The 14,182-nt window shown below is 31.4% G+C and overlaps 1 protein-coding gene across 2 annotated transcripts in view; it reads left to right on the top strand.

Moving 5' to 3' along the window:
* LOC140040726 (protein TANC2-like) overlaps positions 1 to 13,615 on the top strand; it is a 128,543-nt gene extending 114,928 nt beyond the window's left edge. For both annotated transcript variants that reach the window (XM_072086873.1, XM_072086872.1), the window contains 5 exons: positions 7,662 to 7,794; positions 9,062 to 9,153; positions 11,327 to 11,473; positions 12,814 to 12,914; positions 13,211 to 13,615. In XM_072086873.1, the coding sequence (XP_071942974.1) occupies positions 7,662 to 7,794; positions 9,062 to 9,153; positions 11,327 to 11,473; positions 12,814 to 12,914; positions 13,211 to 13,391 (654 nt within the window). In that variant the 3' untranslated portion in view covers positions 13,392 to 13,615. The remainder of the gene's footprint in view (positions 1 to 7,661; positions 7,795 to 9,061; positions 9,154 to 11,326; positions 11,474 to 12,813; positions 12,915 to 13,210) is intronic.
* The last annotated feature ends 567 nt before the right edge of the window (positions 13,616 to 14,182 follow it).

Raw genomic sequence — 14,182 nt, 5'->3', positions numbered from 1 at the left:
AATGTCTACACCAGAAAGTCATGGTTATGCATTTGAACCAGAAGCTATTCCTGCCAAAGGTGTAAACTCGGCCAAGGCCTCAGCAGTGAAACAAATGGATAGATTTGCCTCACTTGAGTAGGGTCATTGTGAAAATTGTTTAATAAATATATAGTTTATGATAAATTTATTTTATTTGAGATCATGGGACTGCTGAGTCTTGCAGTTATCGTAATCTTATTTAGCCTACTTTATCAGTCCCTGACCAATTCATCTCTGTATATTTTTATTATAAAATGAAATGGGGTTTGTTCGATCGGGATGATGAGATAAATTAAAAAATAAACTGTAGACTTGAATTTTGTTTATTGATGCATGGTATCGGGCTGTCACATTCGTGTCTATCTATCTTCATAATAGGCTATAAGCAATAAATCGTATCGTTTTATCTCGTTCCAGTGTTAGGGGTCTAGAATTTCTAGAAGGTACTCTATTTTGATATACATCGCGATGTATCGGCGTGAGCGATTTGGTCCCGCGAAGGAAACATGTTCAAAATTATCCAGAACGTCCAAAAATATGTACCATGTGAGGGTATTTCACCAATCATATTATGATTACAGATTGGGGAAACCCCCAAAACACACAGAGTGCAGCAGTGCATGTATCCTTCGCGAGTCGAGGAGTTTGGTTTATTTTGCTACTTAAACAAACGTTGTAAACGGACATTTTCAGCAAAATAAGATGGTATGCTTGTATGAAAATTGTTTCCTTCTCAACATGGTGTATGATTATGGTTCTGAGAGGGGCAGCAGCATACTACTCTAGGCTAATAATGCTGGGTGTAATAACGGCAGTCATACCGACAATTATAAACAGATGATTAATATTTGCAAGCAAACCATACAAAACAGGTGAGAATAGCAATAGGCTAGACCTATAAACTCTTTGTTAGTAGTAGTGCTTAGGCCTCTGTTGAGAAAAAAAAGAGTTAATGGTACTTCTAGGCCTAGGCTAGTAGTATTATTACTATTTAGTGGACAATGCAGATTGTTGGCCTAGTTTTAGGCCTAAACAAACCAGGCTACATCTAGGTGGCATCCTTAAGATGTGGGCTATATATGTGTACCACACTATTTTTTTTATTCAATTTCAATAAGCTTTTATTATTTCACAACAAAAGCTTAGCTTTTAGTATTTAGTATTAAAAAGTAGATGAGTTTAGTTTAGTTTAGTTTAGTTATAATGGGAAAGTTTAGGCGATGTGCCTTTTTAAACCCCATATCAACTACATTGTGTCGATGCGATTCTTGAAGGTATTAGCGGTCTCAGAATTGACAACGTCAGCTGGTAAACTGTTCCAATGGTTTATTACTCGTTGCGAGAAGGTATGTCTTCTACAGTTCAATCCTTTATGGAAAGTAGGCTTGAAAAATCTCAGGTGATGCCCTCGAGTAATTCTGCTAATGTTACTTCTCATTTGGAAAAAGTCATCCTTGGCTACACCCTCGAAACCTTTAACAATTTTATATGCTTCAATCAGGTCACCTCGAATTCTTCTGTCATACAAGGTTGTTAGGCCAAGAAACTTTAAACGATCTTCATATGAATATGAACGGATACATGGAACTAATTTAGTCGCACGACGTTGTACTCTTTCAATTACATTTATGTCCTTTTGAAGATACGGATTCCATACTTGAACACAAAATTCGAGATGTGGGCGTACATAATGCTTGTAGATGACGTTAAAACAATCCTTATCCATATATACGAAAGTCCTTCTGATGCTTCTTAAACAGTTCATGGCCCGCTGAGATACTTTGGCGCAGTGTTGGCTTGGTTTACAGTCATTAGTAATTAGTACTCCTAGGTCCTTTATTTTCTCAACTGTTTCCAGTTCAACTTCATCTATTTGGTATTTAAAATGAACATTTGAATGCCCAAAGTGCATCACCATGCATTTGCTTTTATTAAAAGCCAACATCCATTCTTTACTCCACTGCAGTGCATTGTTTAAAGATTCTTGTAATAATTGCCCATCATTTCTGTTGTTAACTACTGAGTAGATCTTTGTATCATCAGCAAATAGCTTTATATGACTAGACACATACTTTGGTAGGTCATTTATATATAATGCAAACAATGTAGGGCCCAACACCGAGCCTTGTGGAACTCCACTAATTACATCAGCCCAACTGGAAGAAGCATGACGCACTTTGACTCTTTGTTGTCTGTTATCAAGAAAATCTTTAATCCATAATAACAATTGACCTTTGATTCCATAGCTCTCCAATTTCATGAGTAATCTCCTATGAGGAACGCTGTCGAAAGCTTTACTATAGTCCAAAAATATGACATCAACATTATTGTTGTCATCCAAAGCCTTAGTAACATCTTCCATAAATTCTAAAAGATTTGTCAGACATGATTTCTTCTCAACAAAACCATGTTGCTCTGTTGTTAGTATTGCATTGTTCTTAACATGTCGTAGTATGTTGTTACGAATAATATGTTCAAAGATCTTGCAAATAATACATGTTAGGCTTATCGGTCGATAATTGGACGCTTGTGATTTGCTGCCTTTCTTAAAGATCGGAGAGACATCAGCTCGTTTCCATATTTTTGGTAGTTTACCTTCCTCTGTAGACTTCTTGAATAAAAGATACAAGGGTTCTGATAACTCCTCAGCACACTTGTTAAGTAGACATGGATGGATGTTGTCTGGACCAGGACTTTTATCGATTTTCAAACCTCGGAGTTGCTTAAAAACATCTTCTTGGGAGAACTCAATGAACATAACATATGAAGTATAACACACTTCAATAATAATACTAAATAAACTAAATAATAAATTATGTAATTAAAGGATAATATGATTTTACTGATTGGTACTTTATTGTCATTATTTTTACTTCTATATACTGTGTATAGCTGTGTAGGTCGAGGAGACACAAATGCAAAACAAATCTACCACTACTTCAGAAAAACTGACTTAAGGACAAAAAATATAAATATTCTTGAAACTAATAGGCACGAGGCAAGTCTTGAATGGATGATTTTGACTATGGAGAATATCTAATCTATGTATCCATGGTTTGACCAAAATCATTGGCACAGTAAAAGCATCACATATTGGATATGTTAATGTTTCTCTGCTAATTAATTATTCAAAACCTAAAACTTTAAAAAATGTTTTATATAAACCAAACATTCATTCAACTTAGTAAATAATGGAACATTATTCAAATCCAATATGAAAATTACTGAAAAACAGATCGGACAATGCTGTGGGTATATCAGTGACCGGCTGGTTTTCTCTCTCTCATTGGAGATGAATATAATAAGTAAGAAAAACTCAAAATAAAAACGAAAAATAATCAAACAAGTTTTGGAAGAACTAACCTTTCACATCAGGTATTCGGGCTATATTGTGTATATATATTGTTTGGTAGATAGTTTTTAAAGCTTATTCAGTATTCTAAATGTTATATTATGTTTGTAGTACTGGAAGCAACAGTTATTACTATAAAGTTGTATACTATATTTGCTATAAAATTTATAATTCATTAGTGTTTGATTATATTTAAAGCAATTTTTAATAATTAAAATACTTTATATCTTATTTGTGGAAAATAAAAAATCATATTATTCATTACCAGATAGTTAAATGTTATTGCACTATTGTGTGTGTGTTGGTATAGGCTTTATGTATGTACTGTATAACAACCTTTACCTATTAGTATCTGAGACAAAAATATCATCCATGATGATTTAAATACATGTTGGCCAATGTTTATAATGACAGTAACAATTACAACTAGGTTAGCTACTAAAGGGATTCATTTGTTCTGTTTTTAAATTTACACTAAATTTACAATGATTGATTGTGTAATAATTTGTTCTCGCTGAAAGTACACCAGTGTGTCACTAACCAACAAGAATATCCAATGCATGAATATAAAGACATATGGTAAGCTATTTCACTCCTTAAAAATGGCCAAAACTTCAAAATTATTTATACAATTTGTAAAAAATCACACTTTTTGCAGCTTCCTCAATAAAAACCTATTTAAGATTATAATACCAAATTTCATATGCTGTTTACCAATCCTCTTAAGAAGTCAACAAATATAAACATGGTATGTGAATTATTTATGACTAGATGGCACGCTCGCTTCGCTCGCGTACCATCTAGGTCGTGCCCACAGATGGTTCTCGAATACACAGTATTTTCCAGCGAGAAAAACATGGAGATTTCAAATGTACGTACTGCAGGACTATAATACATTGTCATTTATAGAAACGAATAAATATACACGATGATTTATGTAGTCAGCTAAAATTAGCACCCTGGGAATTACTTCCGAGAGAGAGAGAGAGAGAGAGAGAGAGAAACAAAATGAGTCAAATTTTTTTATTTGGACTCATTTAAACAAACCCAATTTGTGTTTTGTATGTAACATTAAGGGTTGAGGTATGGGGGAAGAAGATAGGTACAAAGAGGAAACATTTTAAAATATATTCTTATCCACTCAGTAACGAAATATTGTTTTTAATATTTTATAGGCCTATAAATAATATACCACTAAATACAGTAAAACATTTACGATTTAATACTTTGTTAAAACTCTCACTGTCATAGTTGATTGAAATAGCAAAGTACATGTAACGATACACCACTACGTACCTTTATATATTTTTAAATTATTAATTAATACAAACGTTGAGAAGCAACTGTCAGTAATAACGTTTATTTATTTGTATATTATATGTTTATAATCTAACAGTAGGGCCTACCCACACTCACAGTAATAAAGTTTATTTGTATATTTGTTTATATTATATCTAACAGTACCAACACTCACAGTAAGAAATTTGCGATTCAAATTGCGATCAAAAGTGGTTAATACCTTAACAGTATTGTACAGCATTGCAATACTATTTATGTTTATTCTCCAAGGGGGCCCATAAATCTAAATCTATACCTCTATGGTTAAACCAAATAATTTGGAATGTTCCATTCATCACAAATCAATACATTTGTAAAAACGTATATTACATGTATCAAAATAGCATTTTTTAAAGAAAATCGGCCTGTCTTCAACATTATGATGCTGTACTCGAACTGTTCAACCGGTTTTCAGCTATTAAAAACAATTATCGTAGGAGGAGATAGGAAAATGCGAAGTGTCCTCGTATTATTGTGTGCGGGTATTTTTCAAATTGACATCCATTAGACCGTGTATACCACGATCGGAAAACACCCCTATTTGGGGCAAATCGTTGAACCTAAATTCGTTTTAATCGTCAATAACTAATAATCGAACTCAATTTAATTAGTAAACAGGGTTACATCAGGTGGTTAAAATCAGTACCGAAAGTACGAACCAACTTTATATACCATCGAGTAAACATTCAAGAAATAACGCACGATTTACCGATTTTTGCCCTTACGTAAATTTATATATAGAAGATATATGAATCTCAAAAATCCCAAAAAGTCTCAAATTGACTAAATAAAATAAATTTTTCAGTTTTTCTCGCATACAGAATACATAGATTTTAAATTTTAAATTTTAGATATGTGTTAACAATCCACTTGACTACCCACATGGTAAATGTAATAACACTTGGTGAAGTATTTGTAAAGTTATTTACTACATAAAAATTTGTCCAGACCTCCAAAAGTCCTGTTTTTGAGTTCTGCCCTTTGAGGGGCAATTGCTCGAAATTGACTGGATATTTTGTGGAGAACTTTTGAAAATAGTGTGGGAAATTTGTTTATTTTAAAATATCTAGACCCTGAACGTTAAAACAAAATCCATTTTCTAGGCCTTTTTGAGCTACTGCTTACGCCCTATAATTATGAAATATTATGGATTTCTTCTTATCAATTTCACCAACTTACTACACTACTGAAAATTTTTAGCATTTTCAGTGTTACTATATATATTTCTGATCAATTGATATAACAGAAGTACTGGCTTTACAAGGCTACTGGCTCGCGGGTGGTGGTGTTGGTGGTGCTGGAACTGCAGTAATAAAGTTGATTGTATATACGGCGAACGAAAATGCTAGCTCATTATCTGTGCAAAAATACATTTCACATCTTTGCAATCACAGATTTTTTTTAATGGATCTGATTTCTGTTATGAGTGTTCTTGAATTGGTTGGGCACTGATTTATTATGCCTGAGGGAATTGATATTTAGAAAGAGTTCCATTCATCCACAAGCAATGCGTTTGTATAAACGTATATTACATTTAATAAAATAGTATTTTTTTAAAGAAATTCTGTTTAACCGGTTTTCAGCTATTAAAAACCATCATTGTAGAAGGAGATAGGTAAAGGCAAAGCATCCTCGTATTATTGTATGCGGACATTTTTCAAGATAGACATCCATTAGGCAGTGTATACCATGATTGGAAAACACCCCTATTTGGGCAAATCGTTCAACCTAAATTTGTTTTAATTGTTTATAACTAATTATCTAACTCAATTTAATTAATAAACAGGATTACATCAGGTGGTTAAAATCAGTACCGAAATTATGAACCAACTTTATATACCATCGAGTAAAAATTCTAGCAGTAATGTTCGATTTACTGATTTTTGCCCTTTCATAAATTTATATATAGATTCTTTGAACAGAATGAATTTCGTAAATGATGGCTAGCTCAGAGAATAAAACGCTGTGGCCATTGAAATCAATGCTTAGTACATTGAATCTGCGAAATGTGTAAATAATAAGTATCACCGCTTAAAGCAAAAAAATCAACTAGACCACAATTTAATTACAAAAGTAGCAAAAAAGATAACAAAACTCCCACAAAAAAAAATAATTTGAAAATATCAAAAACCAGTGAAATAAAAAATGAATAAAAATAAACACACACAAAAAGAATCCAAATATTACGGAACATGTGTAAATAATATGAGGTCATTTGTATGATTTAAGTCATGTTTTCATTTGATTTATGTCCCCTTTTTTATTTGATCTAATTGAGACAAAATATCAAAGAATACACAACGAAAAATACACCCAAAATATAGTTTGGTATTATTTTATACTTTCATTAGTTTCCATGTGCATCATCTATGCTGACTACAACCAGCATGTGCATTTTTTGGTGTTGATTTCAAGTTCGTAAGCAGCTGTAGTTTTTTTCCAATACATCACATCTTATTTTTATAAATTACAAATTCATATTTTATCATTGAAATGTTTTAAACTGCCGACTGATTGACAGAGTTCATCTACTCCTATTTGACATGCGTCACTTTCTGATGCGCACCCTTAATATTTACACAGCACATTGTTCGTTTTTTTATTTTTGTAAAGTCTTAACACAATAAAGTTCCATATACAGTATTGCTTTAATTTTTGAGCTTACAGAATTTTAAAAGTGAAGGAATACTTTGTGTATGTATAACAAAATCAATGGCCGTAAAAAAAAAACTAGAAAAAGGTAACCGAGAAATTATCAGAATTTAATCTAAAGATAAATAAAAGTAAAACAAAAAATAAATGGGAAGAATGCAAGTACCTGTACATATAGGTAAGGGAAAAATTTGATAAGCCATGCGTTAGTTCTAGAATTTACTCCATGGTACTGTATAGTATATAAAGTTGGTTGAGTAAAGTATGTTCAATAATCACCAATCTATTATTTTCTCAGGTTCAATTATTAATTGAGCATGGAGGGCAGATAGAACATGTAGACTATAGTGGTATGCGACCCCTTGATAGGGCCATTGGTTGTAAACATGCTAATGTTGTTCAGGTGTTGCTCAAGAAAGGTGCTAAACTGGGTAAATATTTCAATGTAATGTTTTGAAAATGAATACCCCTTATAATTGTCACATAGCTTATGCCAGCCATAGCCAAATTTATCATCGCAGGGAAATTTCCCAGACATACATCGATTGAAGAGTCCAGGCCTACCTAGTATTAGAGGCCTAGTGTGCATGCAGGAATGCTTACGACAATCATAGGTAAATTTTTATTATTAAACATATTGATGCCTTTTAAATTATTTAACAAGTTGAAATATTAATAATATGTCTGTAATCAGTTCATAGGCCTAGACTGCTAGTAAAATATATACTTACCACCAAAATCGATAGTGTCACGAAACCTAAGATCATGAAATAGATCAAACAAACCGTCCAGTTTGTTTGTTGTGAAACAAAGGTATATATTTACTCAACGGGCAAAAATATTGTGAGTTTATTTCTGTTTGTGATAAGTATTTAATTAAATTTATGGTAAAAAGAATTAATAAATGAAACCTACTATATGTTTAAAATTGTGTATAGATAAACAATTATTGTTTTTAAGCTGTTGTAATTTCTTTGAGTGTAATCTTAGGTCTTGGGACTTAGGTTTTGTGATCTTAGGTCTTAGGGGGTCTTAGGTTTCGTGACACCCCACCAAAATCATATCCATACATGATTTAGGGTCTGTTTCTGCTGAAAAATCAAAATAATTGATTATTCCTAAGTACCATAAACCACAGAATTGTCCGCATTGCAACTGAAAATTTAATTGGTTATCTGATAATTGCTTTTTAAAAATCACATCATACCATTATCCACAACGCAGTTCAAATTATGGAAGGCTTATTTATGAGTTGGTTTGTTTACATCCTTTATTCCTATGGCTGGCTAAACCTATCGCATGTAGGATTAAAAATTGAACTCTTCCATAAAAGCTATATTATTAATGTAAACCCAATTATAGTCAATTGACTATAACCCAATTAAAATCTAGATCTACTACCACATACAACAGAATAATGATGTTATATTAATAAGGGCATGTCGACGAGCAAGTTCGTTTCGCTGTTGCCGTTGGTACTACTCTACTAGCTAGGCTACATCTCTACCGAAAACGACAGCCCTAAAAAAGGACATGCAAAACATCATTAACCTGGACTGGTGGGATGTAACAGAGTGTTTCAGTGTTTGCTCTTATGCATCATTTCATTCTATAATTTAGTAGTAAAATTATATCAATTTTTTGGACTCAGGCGAGTTGCATAAAATTTGATGATGCAGGTCTTAATAATTTATATAGGTCCAGCATCATGGGCTATGGCTACTTCTAAACCAGATGTAATGCTGATACTATTGAAAAAGTTAATGGAAGATGGTAACACTTTATATAAGGTATGTTATTTGTAAATTTATTAACTTGATAGGAAAAAAAAGAAACCTGTAATTTATTTAAAAACACAAATGACATACTAGATTTGAACTCGCGAAATAGATCATCCATCTATTTAACTCATTTTTTGGTGAAAATCATGTTCAATTCAATATATTTTGTCACTGTCAATACAAGTAAAATGTTACTCTTGATACTTTACACGGTTTCGTTAACTTTAAGAATAAAATCCCCTTAGGTTGCCCTTATGACTAGGCCTAGGGTAAGTAGTGATTTTAAGATCGATTAATATTCTTTAAAAATAGAAAAGTATCAACATTAACATATTACAGTATTTTTATTGACAAATTTACAAAATATATTAAACAAATTAAAACATGCATTTCACCAATAAATGCATTAAATGTAGACGCATTCCATCAAATTTTTAGCCCTCTATTATTTTTGCTCTTTTGGCGCTCCATAAATAATATATTTATTTAAAAATACAAATTTCATACTAGATTTGAACTCGTCACTTTGACGAGATCGGGTTATACGTGGAAATGCAACGTGTACTATAGATACATGAACATCGACAATTATTATGCCATCTTATGACTTGAATTAAGTATGTTTACAGTGCTGAACCTATTTTGTATCATACAACATATTACAGTATTTATAGAATACACTGTGTGTGGTGTAGCATACATGAAATTACAAGACCAATCTTTTAAATGACGTCATCAAATTGATCTTTAGAAGATAATTATATTAATAACAAGTTGAAGAATTTTGGGCGCGCAAAAGTGAGATGCGCTCTCCTTTAAATGCAATGAACTTTTACGAAAGAGATGAAAATCTGACTTTTGAATTCAACTTCAAATTCAGCCATATGATGACGTCATGACATCAGATAGACAAAATTTCTATATGATTTCGTATTAATAATTCAACAACTTTCATAGTAACTATTAATCATATGGGTCACTTTTCATTCCGATGAGATATAACAGATTCAAATGTACTGTATAGATGAAATTAAGTAACTTTGTGTGGCCATGACGTCAAATCGTCCGGTAACACATTTACATGAATTGATCATCGGCTTCCATAACGCATTCAAAAAAATGGTGGTAACCAGCCATCCTCAGGAGCTATAACTAATTTTTAAAATTTTTATAGTTTTTCACAAATTTGCAAGAAATTACCTATTCTTTAGCAAAATTTTAACATGCACGTGCATCGTTATTTTGAAATTGAAGTTCATCAAAATAAATGAAATCTACTACCATTTTTCTCCGCTTTATACAAGCTTTGCGTGCGCAAAACTCAAACAATTTAGAAAATTTACAAATGCTAAAAATGATCTGAAATGTACGCGAAATTGATTAGAAATTAATTTTGAAATTTTAAATATACGTAATCGCAGAATTTTTTGCGTAGCATGCTATTTTTATCATGTCAAAAATTGCTCCATATTATGAAATACACTTTGTGCGCGTACAAAGTTGCTCGGGCATGGAGATTTTTACATGCTTAAAATGAAATGCGTAGGAAGTTGACTTTCTGTTAAACTTCCCATTTTTTTTCCACAGAAAGTTAGCGCATGATATAAATTACACTTTTACTAAGTTTCAATTTAAATTGTTATATGGTTTTCTATCTATATTAAATACGCAAAATTCATGAAATCGCGCCTAACTTACACTGCGCAACTCTAACGTAATATAACGAAGTTTTCTGCACATGCACAGTTTTGAATGCAGAGTAGATTTTAATTTAAGATGATGTCAATCTTTTGTAAAATGACTAGGAAAGGCTGGAAAATCATAATTCAAGAGAATACCATTTAGCCGACCATTTAGCCTGCCCCCTCGAGGACTAAAAAAAATCGATCAAAATCCGTCTCGATTTAGTGAAGGTTGGCTTGATTTAGTCGGTAATTTAGTTGAAGTTCGATTTATGAATTAGAATGACGTCATTTTTAAAGTTTTAGCTCGAACTACGACTAAAGTCCAGTTTAAGAATATGAGCGTAAGAGAACAGGCAACCCTTACGAGTTTTAGGTCACTGCCTCTTTAACATCACTAAAGGTAAGCATGGTTCTGCTGAGGTCTTAATAATTTGTCTTTATTTTATCACCTTTATGACACATAATTATTCTAATGTTAAATTTAATGGCTTCTACAGAAATCAAAGTGGAAAGATGCCTGTCACCGTTACCTATATGCATTGAAGAAATTCCCATCAGAATCTTTTGGGGATGATGTTAAAACATTCAAAGAATTGCGTGTGAACTTTTACCTAAATGTATCAAGGTGCAAACGTAAATTAGAGGTAGTGTATATATTTAATATTAACTACACATGGTTATTGCTACCATATAGCATCCAAATGTGAATATGTGGCAAATTAATTTTTTTTACACAAACACAAGAATGTTTTGAAGATATGACACAGCCCTTGCTTTTTCAGAGGACTGTAAAGAAAGTAATACATCAGTTGATATTTGAGACCATGTGTAAAGTCATCAACATTTCCAGTCAAGTACATTTTCTACTATAACAGGAATTTTTTTGATTTTACCTACAACCTAAATTATAACTTGCCATCACTCTTCCACAAAAATAGAAATGAACAATTTCGACTGAGAGCTCTTGTATTATATAAATAATAAAAGCTTATGAGTGTGATTGAACAAATTTCATGAGGTGAAGAATAAATGATATTTCACTGAATAAAATTATTTGTACCATTTCACGAATACAAACATTTCATTATTTGTTTAACACAACTACATACATATTCCTAGGTCAAGCTAGTGTAGAAGTAGATTAGTAATATACCAGGCAACTGAAACTGATCTCAGCCAATTCTGGTTTTTTTTTCCAACTATTCCACTTCTTATATAATTGTTCCCATTAATGAATAAAAATAATACAAACGTTTACTTACAAACATACTTCCTAATCGAGCGTCATTTCTGTAATGTTACAGGTGACACTATTCGATTTCACACGGTGGATGTTCACAAAGTTTTTTCCATACAAATTTTTTTTTTCAAACAAAAAATCTGAAAAAAAGTCACATGATCGTTTAATAGTCTTTTTAATCAAACGCCATGTGACCCACAATTGTCCAACCAAATGACAAGAATATACTCTATATTTGTTGTCCAATGGGAAGTATGATTCCAATATAGATTGTAGCTATTATATACAACAATTGATTTACTGATATTACTAATAATAATAATGAGTTTAGCTGTTATATACAACAATTGATTTGCTGATAACTAATAATAATAATGAGTGTGAATGTAATGAATTTCAATTTAACACTTATCACTCAACTAACATTATTTACAATTATCTGTGTTTGCCTTTTACTATCAACATTGATGTGAAAAATATTTATACAATAAGACAACAGAAGAATAAAACATATGAATAAGATGAGATTAAACTGTTTCATTCAGATTAAAAAGTACATACTCTTATTCACCATGGTATGGAGTTATTTAGTGTTTCTTATTATTTGGACCATTGTATTCATACATTTATTATTTGTATACTACTCTACTCATGTAGGTCGTCAATACATGAGTGGCAGAAAACAACAGAGAAACACAGGAAACTAAACTTACATTTTCTGCATTATTGATCTTTGTTTTGCAGGAAAACAATCTGGCTTTAGATTTTGCAACTAAGGCATTGGAAATAAAACCAAAGTGTTATGAGGCATTATATGCAAGAGCACGAGCTAATAGAGCACTTAAGTATGTACAGTATAATTGTTACATAAACAAATAAAAAATGATGTTATTTTTATAAATCTTTGTTTGCACTATCAAACTTTATGTGATGTGATATGCCTATATATTGACATGATGATGTCATATGTATACTTGAGCACTCACACTTTTGTGTCCATCTAGTTTGATAGTTTAGACTAGGCTTTAGACTTTATCTAGATTAGGCTTTAGACTTTATCTAGATTAGGCTTTAAACTTTATCTTTCAAACAAATTTTCAACAACTGTTTATTTCCTTATTAAATTTTGTTATTTTTTAAGACAATTTAGTTTTGCTTTGCAAGATCTGTTGAATGCATTAAAGCTTGCACCAAATAACAAAGAAATTCGCCGTTTACTTGTACGTGTCAAAGAAGAATGCAAAGAAGACACAAAAAAGCAGGCAATAACAACAGGACTGTCACAGGAATCATTAGTGGGAAGTGGTGATTCAACAGAATAAAAATTAACCATAGTTTAAAGGAAAAAAGCATGAAACTTTCCACATTGTGCCCATTTTGAAATCCAAGATAACCTGCAAAGTATGTGGTGTTTATCAATATTTTATGATTAGGGTATTACAATATAGTTTATATGACATGATTTTGAATCATATTGTGTACAATTAAGTTAAGACGTAAGAAAAAACACTTATACAACAATAAAAACAAGAGAAAATAAGAAAAAGTGATTTACATTTTTTTTTAAAGCAACATCACAATATCGCAAATACAATGTGATATTTTTGTAGTTACAATTTCTAGTCTAAAATCATTTCTATGTCTAGTAGTATAATATTCATTTAGTTCAATGAAAAAAACGGTTCTGTTATGCAGCAGGTAATAAAAATGGCTGTTTTCGCTCAAATTTAAATGATTTTATCGTTATTTAAAAACATTTGATACTTGGTATAAATGTTCAATATAGGTTGCTCCATCCATATTGCAAAAAAAAAAAACTATCAAGCCATATCACTCATTTTTTTAATTTACGTTTTTACCAAATGTACACTTATGAAAGACCATACATTTCCAACTCCAGTTTTTTTCAACCAAATAATGATTTTGAAAAAACAATAGAAAAAAATGAATGCAATTTTGTTTCTGTGAATAGAGCAACCTATATTGAACATATAAAAGAAGTATTTTTTATCCATGTTTTTTGTATATGTTTTAAAGCAAAATTCAATCCATAACCCTAAATGTTAAATTTATTTATTGAAGTGCTTTGAATACGTTGATGAAATTTGGAGAT

Source organism: Antedon mediterranea, chromosome 2 (assembly GCF_964355755.1).
Source record: "Antedon mediterranea chromosome 2, ecAntMedi1.1, whole genome shotgun sequence".
Lineage (NCBI taxonomy): Eukaryota > Metazoa > Echinodermata > Crinoidea > Comatulida > Antedonidae > Antedon > Antedon mediterranea.
The sequence above is the reverse complement of the archived record's forward strand: the minus strand, read 5'-3'. Positions and strand labels throughout refer to the sequence as shown.